At 34.5% G+C, this 13,951-nt stretch overlaps 2 protein-coding genes across 4 annotated transcripts in view; both read left to right on the forward strand.

Moving 5' to 3' along the window:
• The first annotated feature begins 49 nt into the window (after positions 1–49).
• Positions 50–8,104, forward strand: LOC111791534 (membrane-associated 30 kDa protein, chloroplastic-like). The gene is made up of 11 exons (XM_023672918.1): positions 50–311; positions 3,107–3,228; positions 3,321–3,431; positions 3,839–3,903; positions 4,101–4,182; positions 4,571–4,645; positions 5,050–5,120; positions 5,209–5,291; positions 6,165–6,229; positions 6,723–6,797; positions 7,752–8,104. The coding sequence occupies exons 1-11, from the start codon at positions 173–175 to the stop codon at positions 7,860–7,862; spliced, it is 999 nt and encodes a 332-aa protein (XP_023528686.1). The 5' UTR covers positions 50–172; the 3' UTR covers positions 7,863–8,104.
• Positions 8,105–11,925: 3,821 nt separating this feature from the next.
• The window catches only part of LOC111790786 (15-cis-phytoene desaturase, chloroplastic/chromoplastic-like), a 10,032-nt gene continuing 8,006 nt past the window's right edge, over positions 11,926–13,951 (forward strand). The window contains exons 1-4 of one of the 3 annotated variants that reach the window (XM_023671845.1): positions 11,926–12,093; positions 12,199–12,706; positions 12,788–12,920; positions 13,010–13,098. In XM_023671845.1, coding sequence (XP_023527613.1) covers positions 12,503–12,706; positions 12,788–12,920; positions 13,010–13,098 — 426 coding nt within the window. In that variant the 5' untranslated portion in view covers positions 11,926–12,093; positions 12,199–12,502. The other 2 variants (XM_023671844.1, XM_023671843.1) reach the window with 2 other exon arrangements.

Genomic DNA, 13,951 nt, shown 5'->3' on the forward strand with positions numbered 1-13,951 from the left:
CGGTTCAGTGAAGAGTCGGTTTTGTTGGACCAAAAAGCCAAAAACCGTGTAGAACGAACGATTACGGAGGAACACGAGTGATTCTGTTATCTTCAATCTATCTCAACTCAACACAATTTCTCAATTCTTTTCTGCAACATCCTTGCTTGGGCTTGGCTTGGATTGATCACTCATGGCTGTCCAAACCCACGTTTTTACCGGATTAGCTTTGGCTTCAACTCCTTCTTCTTCGTTTCAACCCTCTTCTTCCAAGCCCGGTACCCTCTGTGTCGCCACAAAGCTCTTAAGAACGTCCTTCCTTAATGGCGGAGGTATTGTTTGCTTTTCTCGTTGATTACAGCTCTTCGTTTGGTTGGTCTGAAGTAAGTGAGAAATTTGAATGAATTATCCTCGGTGAATAGTTTGTTTTGATTGTGCATTCTTCGAGTTTAGGAGTGTTTGTGTAATGATTATTGAGCATCTTGGTGCCTGAGAAAAGTGGGTTTTAAGCTTTGCAGGGTATAGCATTGTGTGGTGGTGTGATTATTAATTGGCTATCCTGCAATTTGGGCATTTTGATTTTGTGTGGATCTGTTGTAATTACGCTTTTGCCTTTTCCCAATCATTTGGACCTGCTTTTGGAGATTGAAGAATTCCTTGTTCTTATTGCCTTCCTAATTTTTTTTGTTAGATTTTGGAATTTGTGTTTACTTTGTTGGATTAATATTGAGAATTTTCCCGGAACTTCTTTGGTGCCCACCGATCCTTGGCCCCTTTATTATGCTCATCAATTTGAATTGGGATTACTACTTGCTTCTACAACTTATTCGTGGTCATGAAACTTGTCAGTTATTTAACTTTTAACATCTTAATTACGTGATCTCAAAGATATTTGAAAGACGGTCTCGACGTTGACATAAGATATAGAAGCTAGTTAGTTCAATGTAAGTTAAAGAGAAATCTATTTCTTTTTTCAATAGATCTATTTTTTCTTCCAGTGGGAAACAAATTTTCGATGAGTGAATGAAAAATGTAGAAAGCGGAAGAAGAGGAAACCTCATGCCGATGAAGATTACAACGAGTTTTTCCAATTTGCCAAAATATCATCTCGAGGCGACAATTACTAAAAGGAGAGTATATTTACATCAACATAAAGCTATCATGAACACCTATCAAGAATTTTATGTGGGAAAAATTCATGGTTTAAATTGTCAATGCCTACTCCCCCACTTAATGGGAAGCTGCACTTTCTACCAATTGATTAGATGAGAGCCACCCTCCTTATCTGTGCCTTCCCATAGGAAATCTTTGAAAAATTTCTTAATAGAACACATAGTCTTGTCGGGTATATCAAAAGAGAGACATGGAATAAATGGAGAGGTTATGTTGCATGTATGATCGTCAGGCTATCACCTACTATGACTATTAGGTCTAAAAAATCTTCTTCCTGGGTAAAACCTGTAGATCCTTTACCCAAATGCTTACAGAAAATCTACTGTTGATGTTCGATGACCTACAAGGGAGAGAAGATTCTTGAGTATTCGATTAACATCTTTGTGCCGTTTGTCGAATTGACTTCACTTATCAAGTCAATACGCTATGGTGGAGAGTGGATGGATTGAACAAATTTTAGNATTTGAAAAGATAATTAATTAGAATAAGTAACGTAGAAGAAAAAATAAAACGTTAATGACCATGACATGTCATTTAGAGGCGTATAGATCCCAATGTGGAAGGATTAAAGATCACGCCTGGGATCATAATGGTGAAGATGTTGTGCTATGAAAGGTGTGATCCTAGGATCAACTGAGCTAACAAGTTGACAGGAAGTAAAAGAACGCTGTTGTGTGTATTGCTTAAAATTAATTGTATACATCTAACCATTGCACGATCCATAAATACTTCAACCCTTGAGAAATGCTTGGGAAGGCTATCTAGGACCCTCCTCTTCAAGTAAGTGGCTATATTCTTTTGGCAGGCTAGTTTTCCTTTTTTTTTTTTTCCTTTTCTTTTGCAGTTTTATATCTTTTGTGGCTGGAAAGGAACAGGAAATTGTTTTTTTAGGTGAGATAATATGTGGGAGGATGTTTTAATTCAATGGATTTTAATGTTTTACTTCGGGTTCTTGATTCAAATGTATTTTGTAATTTTCCTTGTTTTCGGTTACCAAAAGGTGGAGGTCATATTTGTAGTTACTGTAAGTAATGCTATCCCCAACTTGGCCAGGCCATCCTTTTTTGTGGATCTCTTCTTGTATTTTGTTTTGTTTTGTTTTATAATAATAATAATTATTATTACTTTTGTAAGAGGTGTAACCCACTTTTGTGATCCAAAGAGTGCATACGCTTCAAAGGTAAAAATGTGAGCTGATGTAAGCCTTGAAAGCATATTTGATTTCTGATGGTGTAAGCCTTTTAAAACATTAATCTAGGATCAGTGAGCTGATTGGCTAATATGAGGCAAAAGTGTGCTATCTTATCATGAGTTTGGAGAACTCGTTGCTGGACATAGTTCATCAGAGGTGTGCTCCGTCGATTTGTCTTAAGCCAGAACAGACTGCAATAGCCGTTGACACTTTAACTACAATTTGTGGAGTTGGTTCTTCTATAAAACTGCCATGCTGAGCTAACTTGGAAACTTCCCATGTACTTTGTACTGTAAAAGTAGAATGCTTTTGATTAATTTCGAAATTAATTTCAAACGTCATAGACCAAGTAGAAATCAAAATCAAACAGTTGGACTAAACATTTCACCTTTGAAACCCCAAAGACCAAATAAAGACTAAATTTAATCTTAAAAACTACCATTGGTTGGCCTAGTGGTCGTAAGTGTCACATAAATAATAAAGGGCTTAAAGGGAACAAGTTCAATCCACGGTGGCTATCTACTTAGGATTTAATATAACAACTAAATGTAGTAGGATCATTAGTTGTTCTGTGAGAATAGTCGAGCAGCATGCTTGTACTCTAAGGGTATCAAAAAAATAAAATAAAATCTTAAGAACCAAAAGTGTTCAGTTTTGAAAATTGAGTGACCAAATAGAAACTTAGTTCAAATTTTGTTGATCAAAATAGATTTGATCCTAAAACTTAATTACTCTAACATGAGATAATAATTCTTCGAACAGGGAACATTTTACAAATTACAGAGATGAAATCTTTGCATCTTGATCGATCTCATGGTTGTAGACGTGGAGGTGCTCTTGGTGCCCGCATGAACCTCTTTGACCGTTTTGCAAGGGTCGTAAAGGTAACTTTGAATTGATTCATCCCTTGGTTTAGTAATCTCTGGAACTTACACGAATTTGTGGATAACCATGACATTTGCTTTCTCGTGAGTAGTCATATGCAAATGCACTTGTAAGTTCCTTTGAGGATCCTGAGAAAATCCTGGAGCAGACAGTGCTTGAAATGAATGATGATTTGACGAAGATGCGTCAAGCCACAGCACAGGTAAGTTTCAGAAACATGTATTCATCATTTTTCTCTACCTGCCCTACCTTGGGTGTTGTCCTTTACTTCTGAGACAGTAGTGTTGTTTCTTCCCTTTCAACTTTCATTTATAATTATTCATGATTCAGGTTCATCAGTTGCAAATTAGAAGTTGCATGCTATTATGAAATATTACATAAGGATGTGAAATAACGAGGCACCTTAACCAATTAAGATCTACAAAATAAATAACTTTTATAGCAAAAGGCAAGCAAATATACTAAATATGTCTTACTTTAACTGCTGCCTCATTATATAGTTTCTTCACCTTTAGTTCCATATAGTCATTTTAAATAGAAAGATGGGGCCTCTTTGCCTTTCATTGGTTTTCTATTTTTCATCTGTAAAACTGATCATTTTTATTGAAGGTACTAGCTTCTCAGAAGCGCTTGGAAAACAAGTACAAATCTGCACAGCAAGCTGCAGATGATTGGTAAAACTCTATAACCATTCTCCATTTTCTTAGTAGAGTGTTTACAGTTGGAGATCTGTCATTGTAATATACACCCTTTGGTGGTTGGGAGTCTATTAACTTCCTTTATTTCATTGATCAATAGAATTTTTCTTCTCCAAAATAAGATTCTTAGAAGATTGATAGCCATTCACCTTCCATTTCAATTTTTTATATAGGTATCGAAAGGCACAATTTGCTCTCCAAAAGGGAGATGATGATCTTGCTCGGGAAGCTTTAAAGAGGCGCAAATCATTTGCTGTAAGTTAGAACAGGTTCTCTTCCAAATTTGATTTGTATTTCATGATAAATTCTTTTTGGAACGTTTGCCAAAGTTTCAGTTATTTTCATGTGAAGTATTCACTCAGCATGATTTTTGCGGTAATTTTTGTTCATTTTATGACACATCCTTAACATGCATGATCTTTGAATTTATGAATGAATGCTGGTTTCTTCATAGAATTATATTTGCAAGAAGGTATTTACCAACTTGAAAAAATCTTTTTTAATTTTTTGTCCAACATGCAACTCATGTTATTTTCTCTCCTATAGGTACGCTGTTAGAAACAATTTTGAATTTGAAATTTCATTTTTTGTATGGAAAGATTAATGACTTATTGTGACTGATGATCACCTTGTTCTACATCAGGATAATGCAAATTCTTTGAAAGCTCAACTTGATCAGCAGAAGAATGTTGTGGAAAATCTTGTTTCTAATACACGGGTATGAAGTTCTGATTTATTTTAAAATTATATTCTATTAAAAAAATTAGAATATAGCCCAAATGTATCTCTTGTAGGCAATGTGAATGAATAAATCATTAGTGTAAACCAATGAGGAAATCCATCTTTGTTTTGGAGCTATGAAAGAATATGTAAAGAACATTTTTGTAATTTCCGTAGTCATAGATATTGGGAAAATTTATACTCTTCTTTTTGTTTAGATAATGCAGATACCTATTACTTTTTTAGTTTATCTTGATAGGTTGCGTATATGATTAGAATTAGAAACAGGTAGTCATCATGTAATATATGCTTGAGTATTAGCTGGATTCTGACTTTATGCTTTCTAAACAAGGATAATTAGCCAATGTCGTACTATTTTACCGAAGAAACTTTTCTTTGTAGCTATTAGAGAGCAAGATACAAGAGGCGAGATCAAAGAAAGACACACTGAAAGCACGTGCGCAGTCTGCAAAGTTTGTGCTTTAATTGTAGATTGTTAAAAGACTTTTTTCTTGAGTTTCTTCACATATTGTTGCTGATACCACCTTTCTGTGGCTTTAGGACTGCAACCAAAGTGAGTGAAATGTTGGGGAATGTTAACACAAGCAGTGCTCTTTCTGCTTTCGAGAAGATGGAAGAGAAAGGTAAGGAAATGAAATATTAAAGTCAAACTTAGGCTTGCATGTTACCTCTGAAATCACTCCCGTTTAGATCTTACTTTTAATTCAATTAAATTTTCATGTTGAGATGAAGTTTAATTAAGTTTTTTTCTTATGGAGATGAAGTTTGTTTTGTGGCAAGCTAAAAGTTATATTCTTTACTGATATTTCGTTTCTTCATTTTCTATCTTTTCCATCAAAATATAAGATTTGACATTATTTATCATTTTCCCTAGCGACCATTCTTCCCGATTAACATGGATCAAATCCTTCAACATCCCTACTACTGGTACCTTAGCCAGTAGCCACTGCTATTGCCTCTCTCTTCCTTCCATGTTAGCCTCCACATTCCACCTTTTAAACCGTCCCTTTGTTGGAAAACTTGGAAATTATGTCCCTCATTTTCTGTAGGACTTGGATGACAAATTTCAAAGCGAAGTTAGACTTCATTTACTATCTGATATTTTGATTTTTTTTTTTCAAATTTCCCTTATGATCAAATATTTACCTCAATAACTCTATCTTCACTTTATTTGTTCGACATATGAATCCATGCCTGTAACTTCACTATGCAGTTTTGCGTTGTGATGTGAGCCCTTTGTTGGCTGGGTGGCCAAGCAGGCCCCCATCCTTTACTTGGATTCAAGTTCCCTTTACATGAACATTTCAATTTATTTCTTTCATGTATATGGACCCCTGACATGGTTATTACAGTTCATTGCTGAATCAAATCTTTGGTTCAGTTTTTTCATTGCTTGATCTTTCAAACAGAAGATTTTTTAAGCTAATATTACTTTATTTAGACAAGTTTTCGTAATGAGATTCTTGTATATTTTTCATTCCTCAAAATCTTGGTAGTTATGGCAATGGAGTCTCAAGCAGAAGCTCTTGGACAGTTAACTGCTGACGATCTTGAAGGAAAGGTAACAGTTCTGTTTTCCCTCCAAATTTATTTTGTGCTTAATTTTATTGATTGAGCTTAAAAACACAGAGTACAGGTACCATTTATATTAAAGATCTTTAAGAGGGGGCAAATTTCTGATTTTGTTCCTTCCAGAATTTCAGTTACTTCTTTGGTTAGGTATTTTGTAAGGAATAACTCCAAAATAACATCTTTTCTTGGTAAACAAACTAAATGATTTCTCTGTTTTTTTTTTTAATTAAAAAATGATTTGTTTGTTGGCTAATTTTGAAAATAATTTGTTACTATAAAGTGTGACAAAATATCTTTTTCCTAAGATAAAATACACTTGGTTCTTTGATAGAACTTAGTCTTCTGTCATGGAAATCAGTTTCTGGATTTTGCTTTGTTATTGAGGCTCCAAGGCATTATAAATAATACTATCTGGCCTAATGTTCAGTGGTTTGCTAGGTTAGTACATTTATTCTTGCTCTGACCTATTTTCAATATTGTAGTTTGCTCTGTTGGAGGGCTCATCAGTCGATGATGAGCTAGCGAACTTGAAAAAAGAGTTATCTGGAAGCTCAAAGGTAAATCATAGGTTAAAATTATATTTTTTTTATGATCGTATTCTTTGTAATGCACTTTACACTTTACAGCGGGAACTGCTCTGAATTTGTTGCTTTTTGTTTCCTCGTTTATTTCAACTGTCCTCGATGAGAAACTATTTGGTAGCGATTGTCCTCAACCCATATCCTACTACCCTTCGTTGGGATTCCAGAGCCTTGTCCAATATGAAAATGCTGGATGTTAGTGATCTTCTACCGTGCTTAGGGAGTTTCATTGTTGCCCAAAGAGAAGGGATGTCCATTTCTTGAACCCTGATTCTTCTGAAGGGTTCTTGTGTAATTCCTGTTTTCTTTATTTAGTTAATCATTTTCCTTTGAGTGATTCAATTTTTGTGGAAGGTGAAAATTTTCAAGAAGGTTAAGTTTTTTTATCTAGCAGGTGCTCCATTAAAGAGTTAACACCTTAGATAGGGTTTCGAGGAGGTCTCCCAACTTGATCATATTCTTTGGAGTTGTGACTTTGCTTGTGCGGTTTGGAGCCCTTTTTTATGAGTTTGGTGTTAGTCATAGAGACTGCAAAGAGATGTTAGAGGAGTTCTCGTTTTCGTGAGAAATGAAGAGAAAGTGTGAGATACTACATGGGTGGGTTGGGGAGGAGAACAAAACATTCTTTATAAGGGTGTAGTAACATCTCCCTAACAAATACGTTTTAAAACCGTGAGACTGATGACAATACGTAATGGGGCCAAAGTAGACAATATCTGTTAGCGGTGAGCTAGGCGGCTGATAGTGGGGCCCGGGATGGATCTTTCCAGTCGAATATTGTTGTGTTACCTGTTAGTTTTCAATTTTCGAAACATCTCCTAGAACTTGGGGATGAAAAAGATTGAGTATCATCCTTTCAGTTGACATCCTCATATGATATATAACATTCCTCTAGTGTTTGAACCTAAAAATGGGATTCTCTGTGTACAGAAAGGAGAACTTCCACCAGGAAGAACTGTTTCTGGCAGCGCATTTCCGGTTCGTGATGCCGAGATCGAGTCGGAACTCAATGAACTGAGGCAAAAAGCAAGAGAATTGTAGGGGTATGGCAGATCATTAGAATTACATTGTACAGTAAGAAAATGATCCAAACAGATCAAACATTGTATAGCTAAACTCCAATTTTTGGACTGAGGATGCATGGCAGAACTTGTTTAGTTCATATATATTGATGAATCTGTGGGATCAAATGTTGTTTGTAAGTTCAAAATACCATCGGCAGTTTGCAGAAAAGCTTGCTAGCTTCTGTTTGCATCATGCAATTGAAATTTGTGTTTAGGACACTTTTCCTCAACAATTTAATCATAATGTTTGAATTTCTAGGGTTTCATTTTAGTTTTAATTAGTCAATTTTAGTTTCTATAATTTCAATAAATTTTAATTTTAATCCCTATACTTTCAATAAATTATAACATTCGCCTTTCAAAGTTGATTTTTATCCGAGATGGTTAAATAATAGTGGTAATTTTCATGCAAGAAAAGATATTATCTCGATATATATTTTTAAAAATAAATGGTTTCTAATATAAGCTTTTTTTTATTAAAAAAATAATAATAGACTAAAATTATGGGCTAAACTTAATATTTATCGAAAGTAGAAGGATTAAAATGAAAAGATATTTTTCTCAATTTAAGATAAATTTAAAATAATTATTTACTATATGGGTGTTGAAATTTTTTATATTTATATTTGGGAACGTTCGTAAATGAAAAAAAAAATAAAAAATTTATAAACCTAAACCTAATTTATCTAAAATAAAAAATTTATTAACCTAATTTATATAATAAATAAATAAATTTCATGTATTGGGTTGCTGCAAGCCATCCAATTCCTTAGTCAAACTCTTGCTTTTTAGTTCATTTAAAGTTATTTATTTATTTGAAAATAAAGAAAAATTAAAAGAAAAAAAAAATAGTCAATTCAAATATTCAAATCTTGGACCCAAATGAGCATGAGACCATTTAATTAATTTTTTTAAATGCCTGTATTTTTATTTTATAGCTTTAAAGCTTCAAAATAAATATTTAAAAGGAATATTATTTAATTTCCCAGAATTTTCAAGAAATATATATAAAAAAAAAGAGGTGATACTATAATACAATTTATTAATTAAGTTGGAAATAGATATATTTAATTATATAAAATGGACTTTTACGCCATGGAATTAAAATTTAATTTAATTTATGCGAATTGACGCATAAAAACTTGACCAAAAATAATTTGATGTTATAAAAAATAGACCAAATCAACAAATTATTATATTAATTTAGGTTGAAAAAAAGACTTGATGCAGATATTAGTCGTTAAATTATATTTTTTATTTTAGAAAAAATAAAATATATTTATGAAGTTTTTCTGTAACCATTAAAATTTCAAAATAAAAAATGGTATAATTTTAATTATAAATTTTAAAATATAAACCAAATTAGATCATTGGTTAGTAATATATATACAAATTATATTAAAAATGTAAAAATTATATTAATAAATTATCTAAATAAATTCACCTATAACAATTTAGAGTTTAAACTACCAATTAATGCCACCAATTAATGGTATAAATCATTATTATTTATTTTGTCGGTATTTTTTTCTTTTAAAGTTAAAAATTCAAAATTTTGTCATTTATTTAAAAAAAAAATGATATTTTTCTTTTATTTATTTATTATTTATTTCACTTTTTGAACGGTCGGTTCAAAAAACAGCCATCGCCCAAAGTCAATTCAAAATTTCAGATCTAAACCCTATTCTCACAAACGAGTTTTTATTTGTTTGTTTATTTATTTAAATTCTTTTTTTTTTAATGGTTTTAAAGATTTCATTGTTTATTCAAAATTTCAGATTTCATTGTTTGTTTATTTAATTTAATTTAATTTATATGATTTAACTAAATCTCAAAGTCCGGTTTAAATAGTAATTTTTTTCATTTGAATATTTATTTATTTTGTATGGAACTAACAAATAGAAAAGTATATATATATTTTTTTCCATATGTGTAATCATCAGAATTAAATTAAAAAATTTAAAATTTTAAAAACCAATTTTTTATCCATCAAAATATTGAAAAATTACTAAATCTCAACCTATATATATATATATATATATATATATATATATATATATTGCAATCCATTTAGTCATCCAACAACAGTTTATCCTATGGTTATAGACTTATGATTAAATCTGACAAAAACGATGCATCTAACCACTAATTAAGACATAATAACAAATAAAATGTAAAAAAAATTGACTTTCTACGGTTTAATTTAAAAAAAAAATAAAAGGAAAAAAAAACTTGGTCAACAAGAAAACATAGATTTTCATTGACTAGGCACTAAATTCTGTGATTTTGACCATCCGCCACAACGAAGAGAGCTTAAACAAAACACATGGGAGAAACTTTCAAAATTCCAGATCCAAAACCAAAACGAAATCGCCTTTCGGTTTGAAAAATCTACCAAAGTCATCCAACCCAGCAATGATTCACACACACACAACACGAAGATTCAACACTATGGGGGTGTTTCTGTAGCAACGAGGAGAAAGTACCTGGAAATATCCATGAGTGAGAGCATCAATTGCAGTCCCAAGCGCGGCGCCATCGCAAGAACACGACCAAGTAAATCAAAATTCCTTCCTCAACACGAAACCTACGCTTTCCACGACTCTACTTCCCACCAACAACCCCCCACCCATTCGGTTTGTCTATAAAATAAAGCCTCTGTCTCTCGCGCATTTCATCGAACACCTTCGCTTCGTTTCACCCATACCTTCTCTCAACTTCGTTTTCTCTCAGACATTTCATCGAACACCTTCCCTTCATTTCGCTGTTCAGTTCTCTGAACCGCAATTTCTCTCAGACATATCATCGAACACCTTGCCTTCACTCTACACGCCACTGCAAGCCACAGCCTTGGGACATGAATTTCGGAAAATTGAGTGCAGCTTTGATGATTCTCGTCGTCGTGGTGGCGTTTTTGAGCAATAGCGCCGCCGTGGACGCCGCCAGAGTGGTGCCCGGAGACTTCTCGAGCGTCAGTAACTTGAAGATGTACCCGACGGCGTACGAGCAGGCGAAGAATACGATGTCGTGTTGGCTCGGCCGGTTGTCGTCCGGCCCCAGCCCCAAAGGTCCCGGCCACTGATTTTCTCACCGCACCATGCCTTCGCCGATGAAGCTCTCTGCCTCTGTTTTCTTTAGATTCATCTTCTTTAATTCTTTACTGTATATTTTTCTGAATTGATTTGATCCATAATTCAATGGCCAAATCAAAGACCGTCTTGAACCCAAATGGTCAGGAATTAGTGTCGCCATAGATTTTATTATTTCCTTTTTCCATCTATTTATTTTTAATTTTATTAATTAATGTAAACTAAACTTTGCTTTATAAAATTTAAAATACTCTAAGATTGAGATATTGATTTGACTCATATTATTTATTACTTGAATCTAACATTAACTCGAGAAATTCTTATGAATTATAAAATTATTGTGAAAAAATAATTTTTTTTTCAAACTTATTATTGATATTTTTTTAGTATATTTTATGAATATTCCTGCAATGTCCCACCTTGGTTGGAGAGGTGGAAACTTTCCCGAGCAGAAGCGTTTTAAAGCTTGAGGGGAAGCCTGAAAGGGAAAACCAAAAAAGAACAATACTTGTGTAACGATGGATTTGGACCGTTACAAATGGTATCAGAGTCAAACATCGGATTATGTGCCAGCAAGGAGGCTATTCTCCAAAGGGGTAGACACGAGACGGTGTGCCAGTCAGGACGATGGCCCCCAAAAGAGGTGAATTTGGCGGGGTCCCACAACGAATGAGACAAGAATTTTCGTTTAAATGGAAAATTGAGTTACGAAGAGATTTCTTACGTTAGCTAAACGGGATCAAAGATAGAGAATAGAAAATTATATTTTTTCGTCTCCGAGCCCATCTCCGACCCGCTCACCTTTTACTATGTATGTATATATATATTGATTTATTTATTATATTTTTGAATATAAATTATTTGATATATATATGAAGAAAAAGTAAGGAACAAGAATATTCTGTAAGGCAAGCAAAAGGCATTTAGTTGGGAAACGGCCAAACGGCCTTTCCTCGCAATGGAAGATAAGAGGCGAAAACGGAAACCGCCCAATTTCAGTATGTGAAAGAAACTGTGTTAGAAACTGCTTTGCACACATCTCCCACTACGACTACGTCTCTTCCAATTCCATTTCCAGTGCTTGCGTACTCTACTCCTAATCTACCTCTTTCTCCGCAGGTAAGTGAGGAATTCTTCGTGGGTTTTCGTCATACCCCTTTTCTTTTTTCTTCTCCGTTTCAATTTCTTAGTTTTCTTTCAATAATTCATCCACTCTGTTCGTAGAATTGAAGGGATCGTTGTGTTTTCATTATAATTTAGAATCGTGGTGGCCGGAGAAGTGGATTTATTGCTCTGGGGTATACTGTTTATGTGCTTCTTTGTGTTTTTGGAGTTCGTATTCAAGCCTTACGCTGAGGAACAAGGCAACTCTGTAAGCCTACAAGTGATTTCTGATCGTAATTCTTGGTTTAATTTCATCCACCGAAGTACTGAAATTCTGGGTCTTCGGTGTATGATTAATTTGGTGGAAGAATTGATTGTTGTGTTCTGAGCTAAGATTTAGTGTAGGGAGTAGGGCTTTGGTGAAATGTCACTATGTGGGTCTGTCTCTGCTCTGAACTTGAGGTGGGAAAAGGGTATCACAAAATCAACCACCAGATGCTGTTCTCCCTCAAGTTGTGAGAAAAGCAATGGTTTAGCATTTTGGGGTAGTGAGTTTGTGGGTGAGGGCTTGAAAGTTTCTGGCAGATATGTTAATAGGAAACTATCTAAGGGAACTCTACAACTAAAGGTTTGTCCTCGACTATTTCGTTTCTCGTGTTGTTGTTGGAATGGAATTAGTTACTGTTAGCTTGTTTTTTTTCGTGAACAGATCGTTTGCGTGGATTACCCTAGACCACAGATAGATGATACTGCTAATTTCCTTGAAGCAGCGTCGTTATCTGCTAGCTTTCGTGCTTCTGCACGCCCCAGTAAACCGTTGAAAATTGTGATTGCTGGTGCAGGTCAGGAACTCTCCATGCCTAGTTTGATAGCAAAATGTGTTCTCTTTTCTTTATATGTAATGGTATAATCATGTTTTTAAACTCTATAGGATTGGCTGGTTTATCGACAGCAAAATATTTGGCCGATGCCGGCCACAAACCTGTTTTACTAGAAGCTCGAGATGTTTTAGGTGGGAAGGTATGCTTGCTGGAAGTAATATTGTTTGCTTATTAACTCTTTTACAGACTATCTATTTTGCCATAAATTGTCTACTTCCTAACCCCTCCCCTACGTCGTTGTACTTATAAGTTACAACGGTCGTGTGAGGTCATTCCATGCACGAATTACGATTACCCCAATTGTACCTTTTTCTTTTCCTTCTAAGTAGACTTGGAGTTCAGTGTGTCTATCATTTTGAGATGCAAGGACTCATTTTGAGATGCAAAGTGGAGGTCAAGGTGGTTTGTACAGGCCTATGAGCATGCTGTAGTTGGGAACCATCTTTATGTAATTTATTTAATATATATTTTGACAGCCATACTATCTCTTTATCCTATTCCTACCCCTGTTTCGCTCCTTTTATCAAATCTAAACAAGTTTGTTGTTCTTAAGTTTCAAAAATGAAAAAAAAGGGTTATATTGTTATATATCATGACAATATTCTATTCAAATTTATCATTGAGGCAGTTCTACAGATTTTATTGTAAGAATCTGAGATCACACATCGGTTGGGGAGGAGAACGAAACACCCTTTAAAAGGGTGTGTAAACCTCTCCCTAGCAGACGCGTTTTAAAAACCTTGAGGGGAAGCCTGAAAGAGAAAGCCCAAAGAAGACAATATCTGCTAGCGGTAGGCTTGGGCTGTTACAAATGGTATCAGAGCCAAACACTGGGCGATGTGTCAGCGAGGACTTTGGGTCTTGAAGGGGGGTGGATACCAAACGGTGTGCCAGCGAGGACACTGGGCCTCGAAGGGGGGTGGATTGTGAAATCTCCCATCGATTGGAAAGAGAAACGAGTGCCAACGAGGATGCTGGGCCGAGGAGGGGGG

Source organism: Cucurbita pepo, chromosome LG03 (assembly GCF_002806865.2).
Source record: "Cucurbita pepo subsp. pepo cultivar mu-cu-16 chromosome LG03, ASM280686v2, whole genome shotgun sequence".
NCBI lineage: Eukaryota > Viridiplantae > Streptophyta > Magnoliopsida > Cucurbitales > Cucurbitaceae > Cucurbita > Cucurbita pepo.

Bases quoted from the DNA above. Each gene is read 5' to 3' on its own strand.
- LOC111791534 (XM_023672918.1), top strand. From the start codon at position 173: ATGGCTGTCCAAACCCACGTTTTTACCGGATTAGCTTTGGCTTCAACT. The intron at 3,904-4,100 runs GTAAAACTCTAT...TTTTTTATATAG, and splicing joins CAGCAAGCTGCAGATGATTG to GTATCGAAAGGCACAATTTG. The intron at 5,292-6,164 runs GTAAGGAAATGA...AAATCTTGGTAG, and splicing joins CGAGAAGATGGAAGAGAAAG to TTATGGCAATGGAGTCTCAA.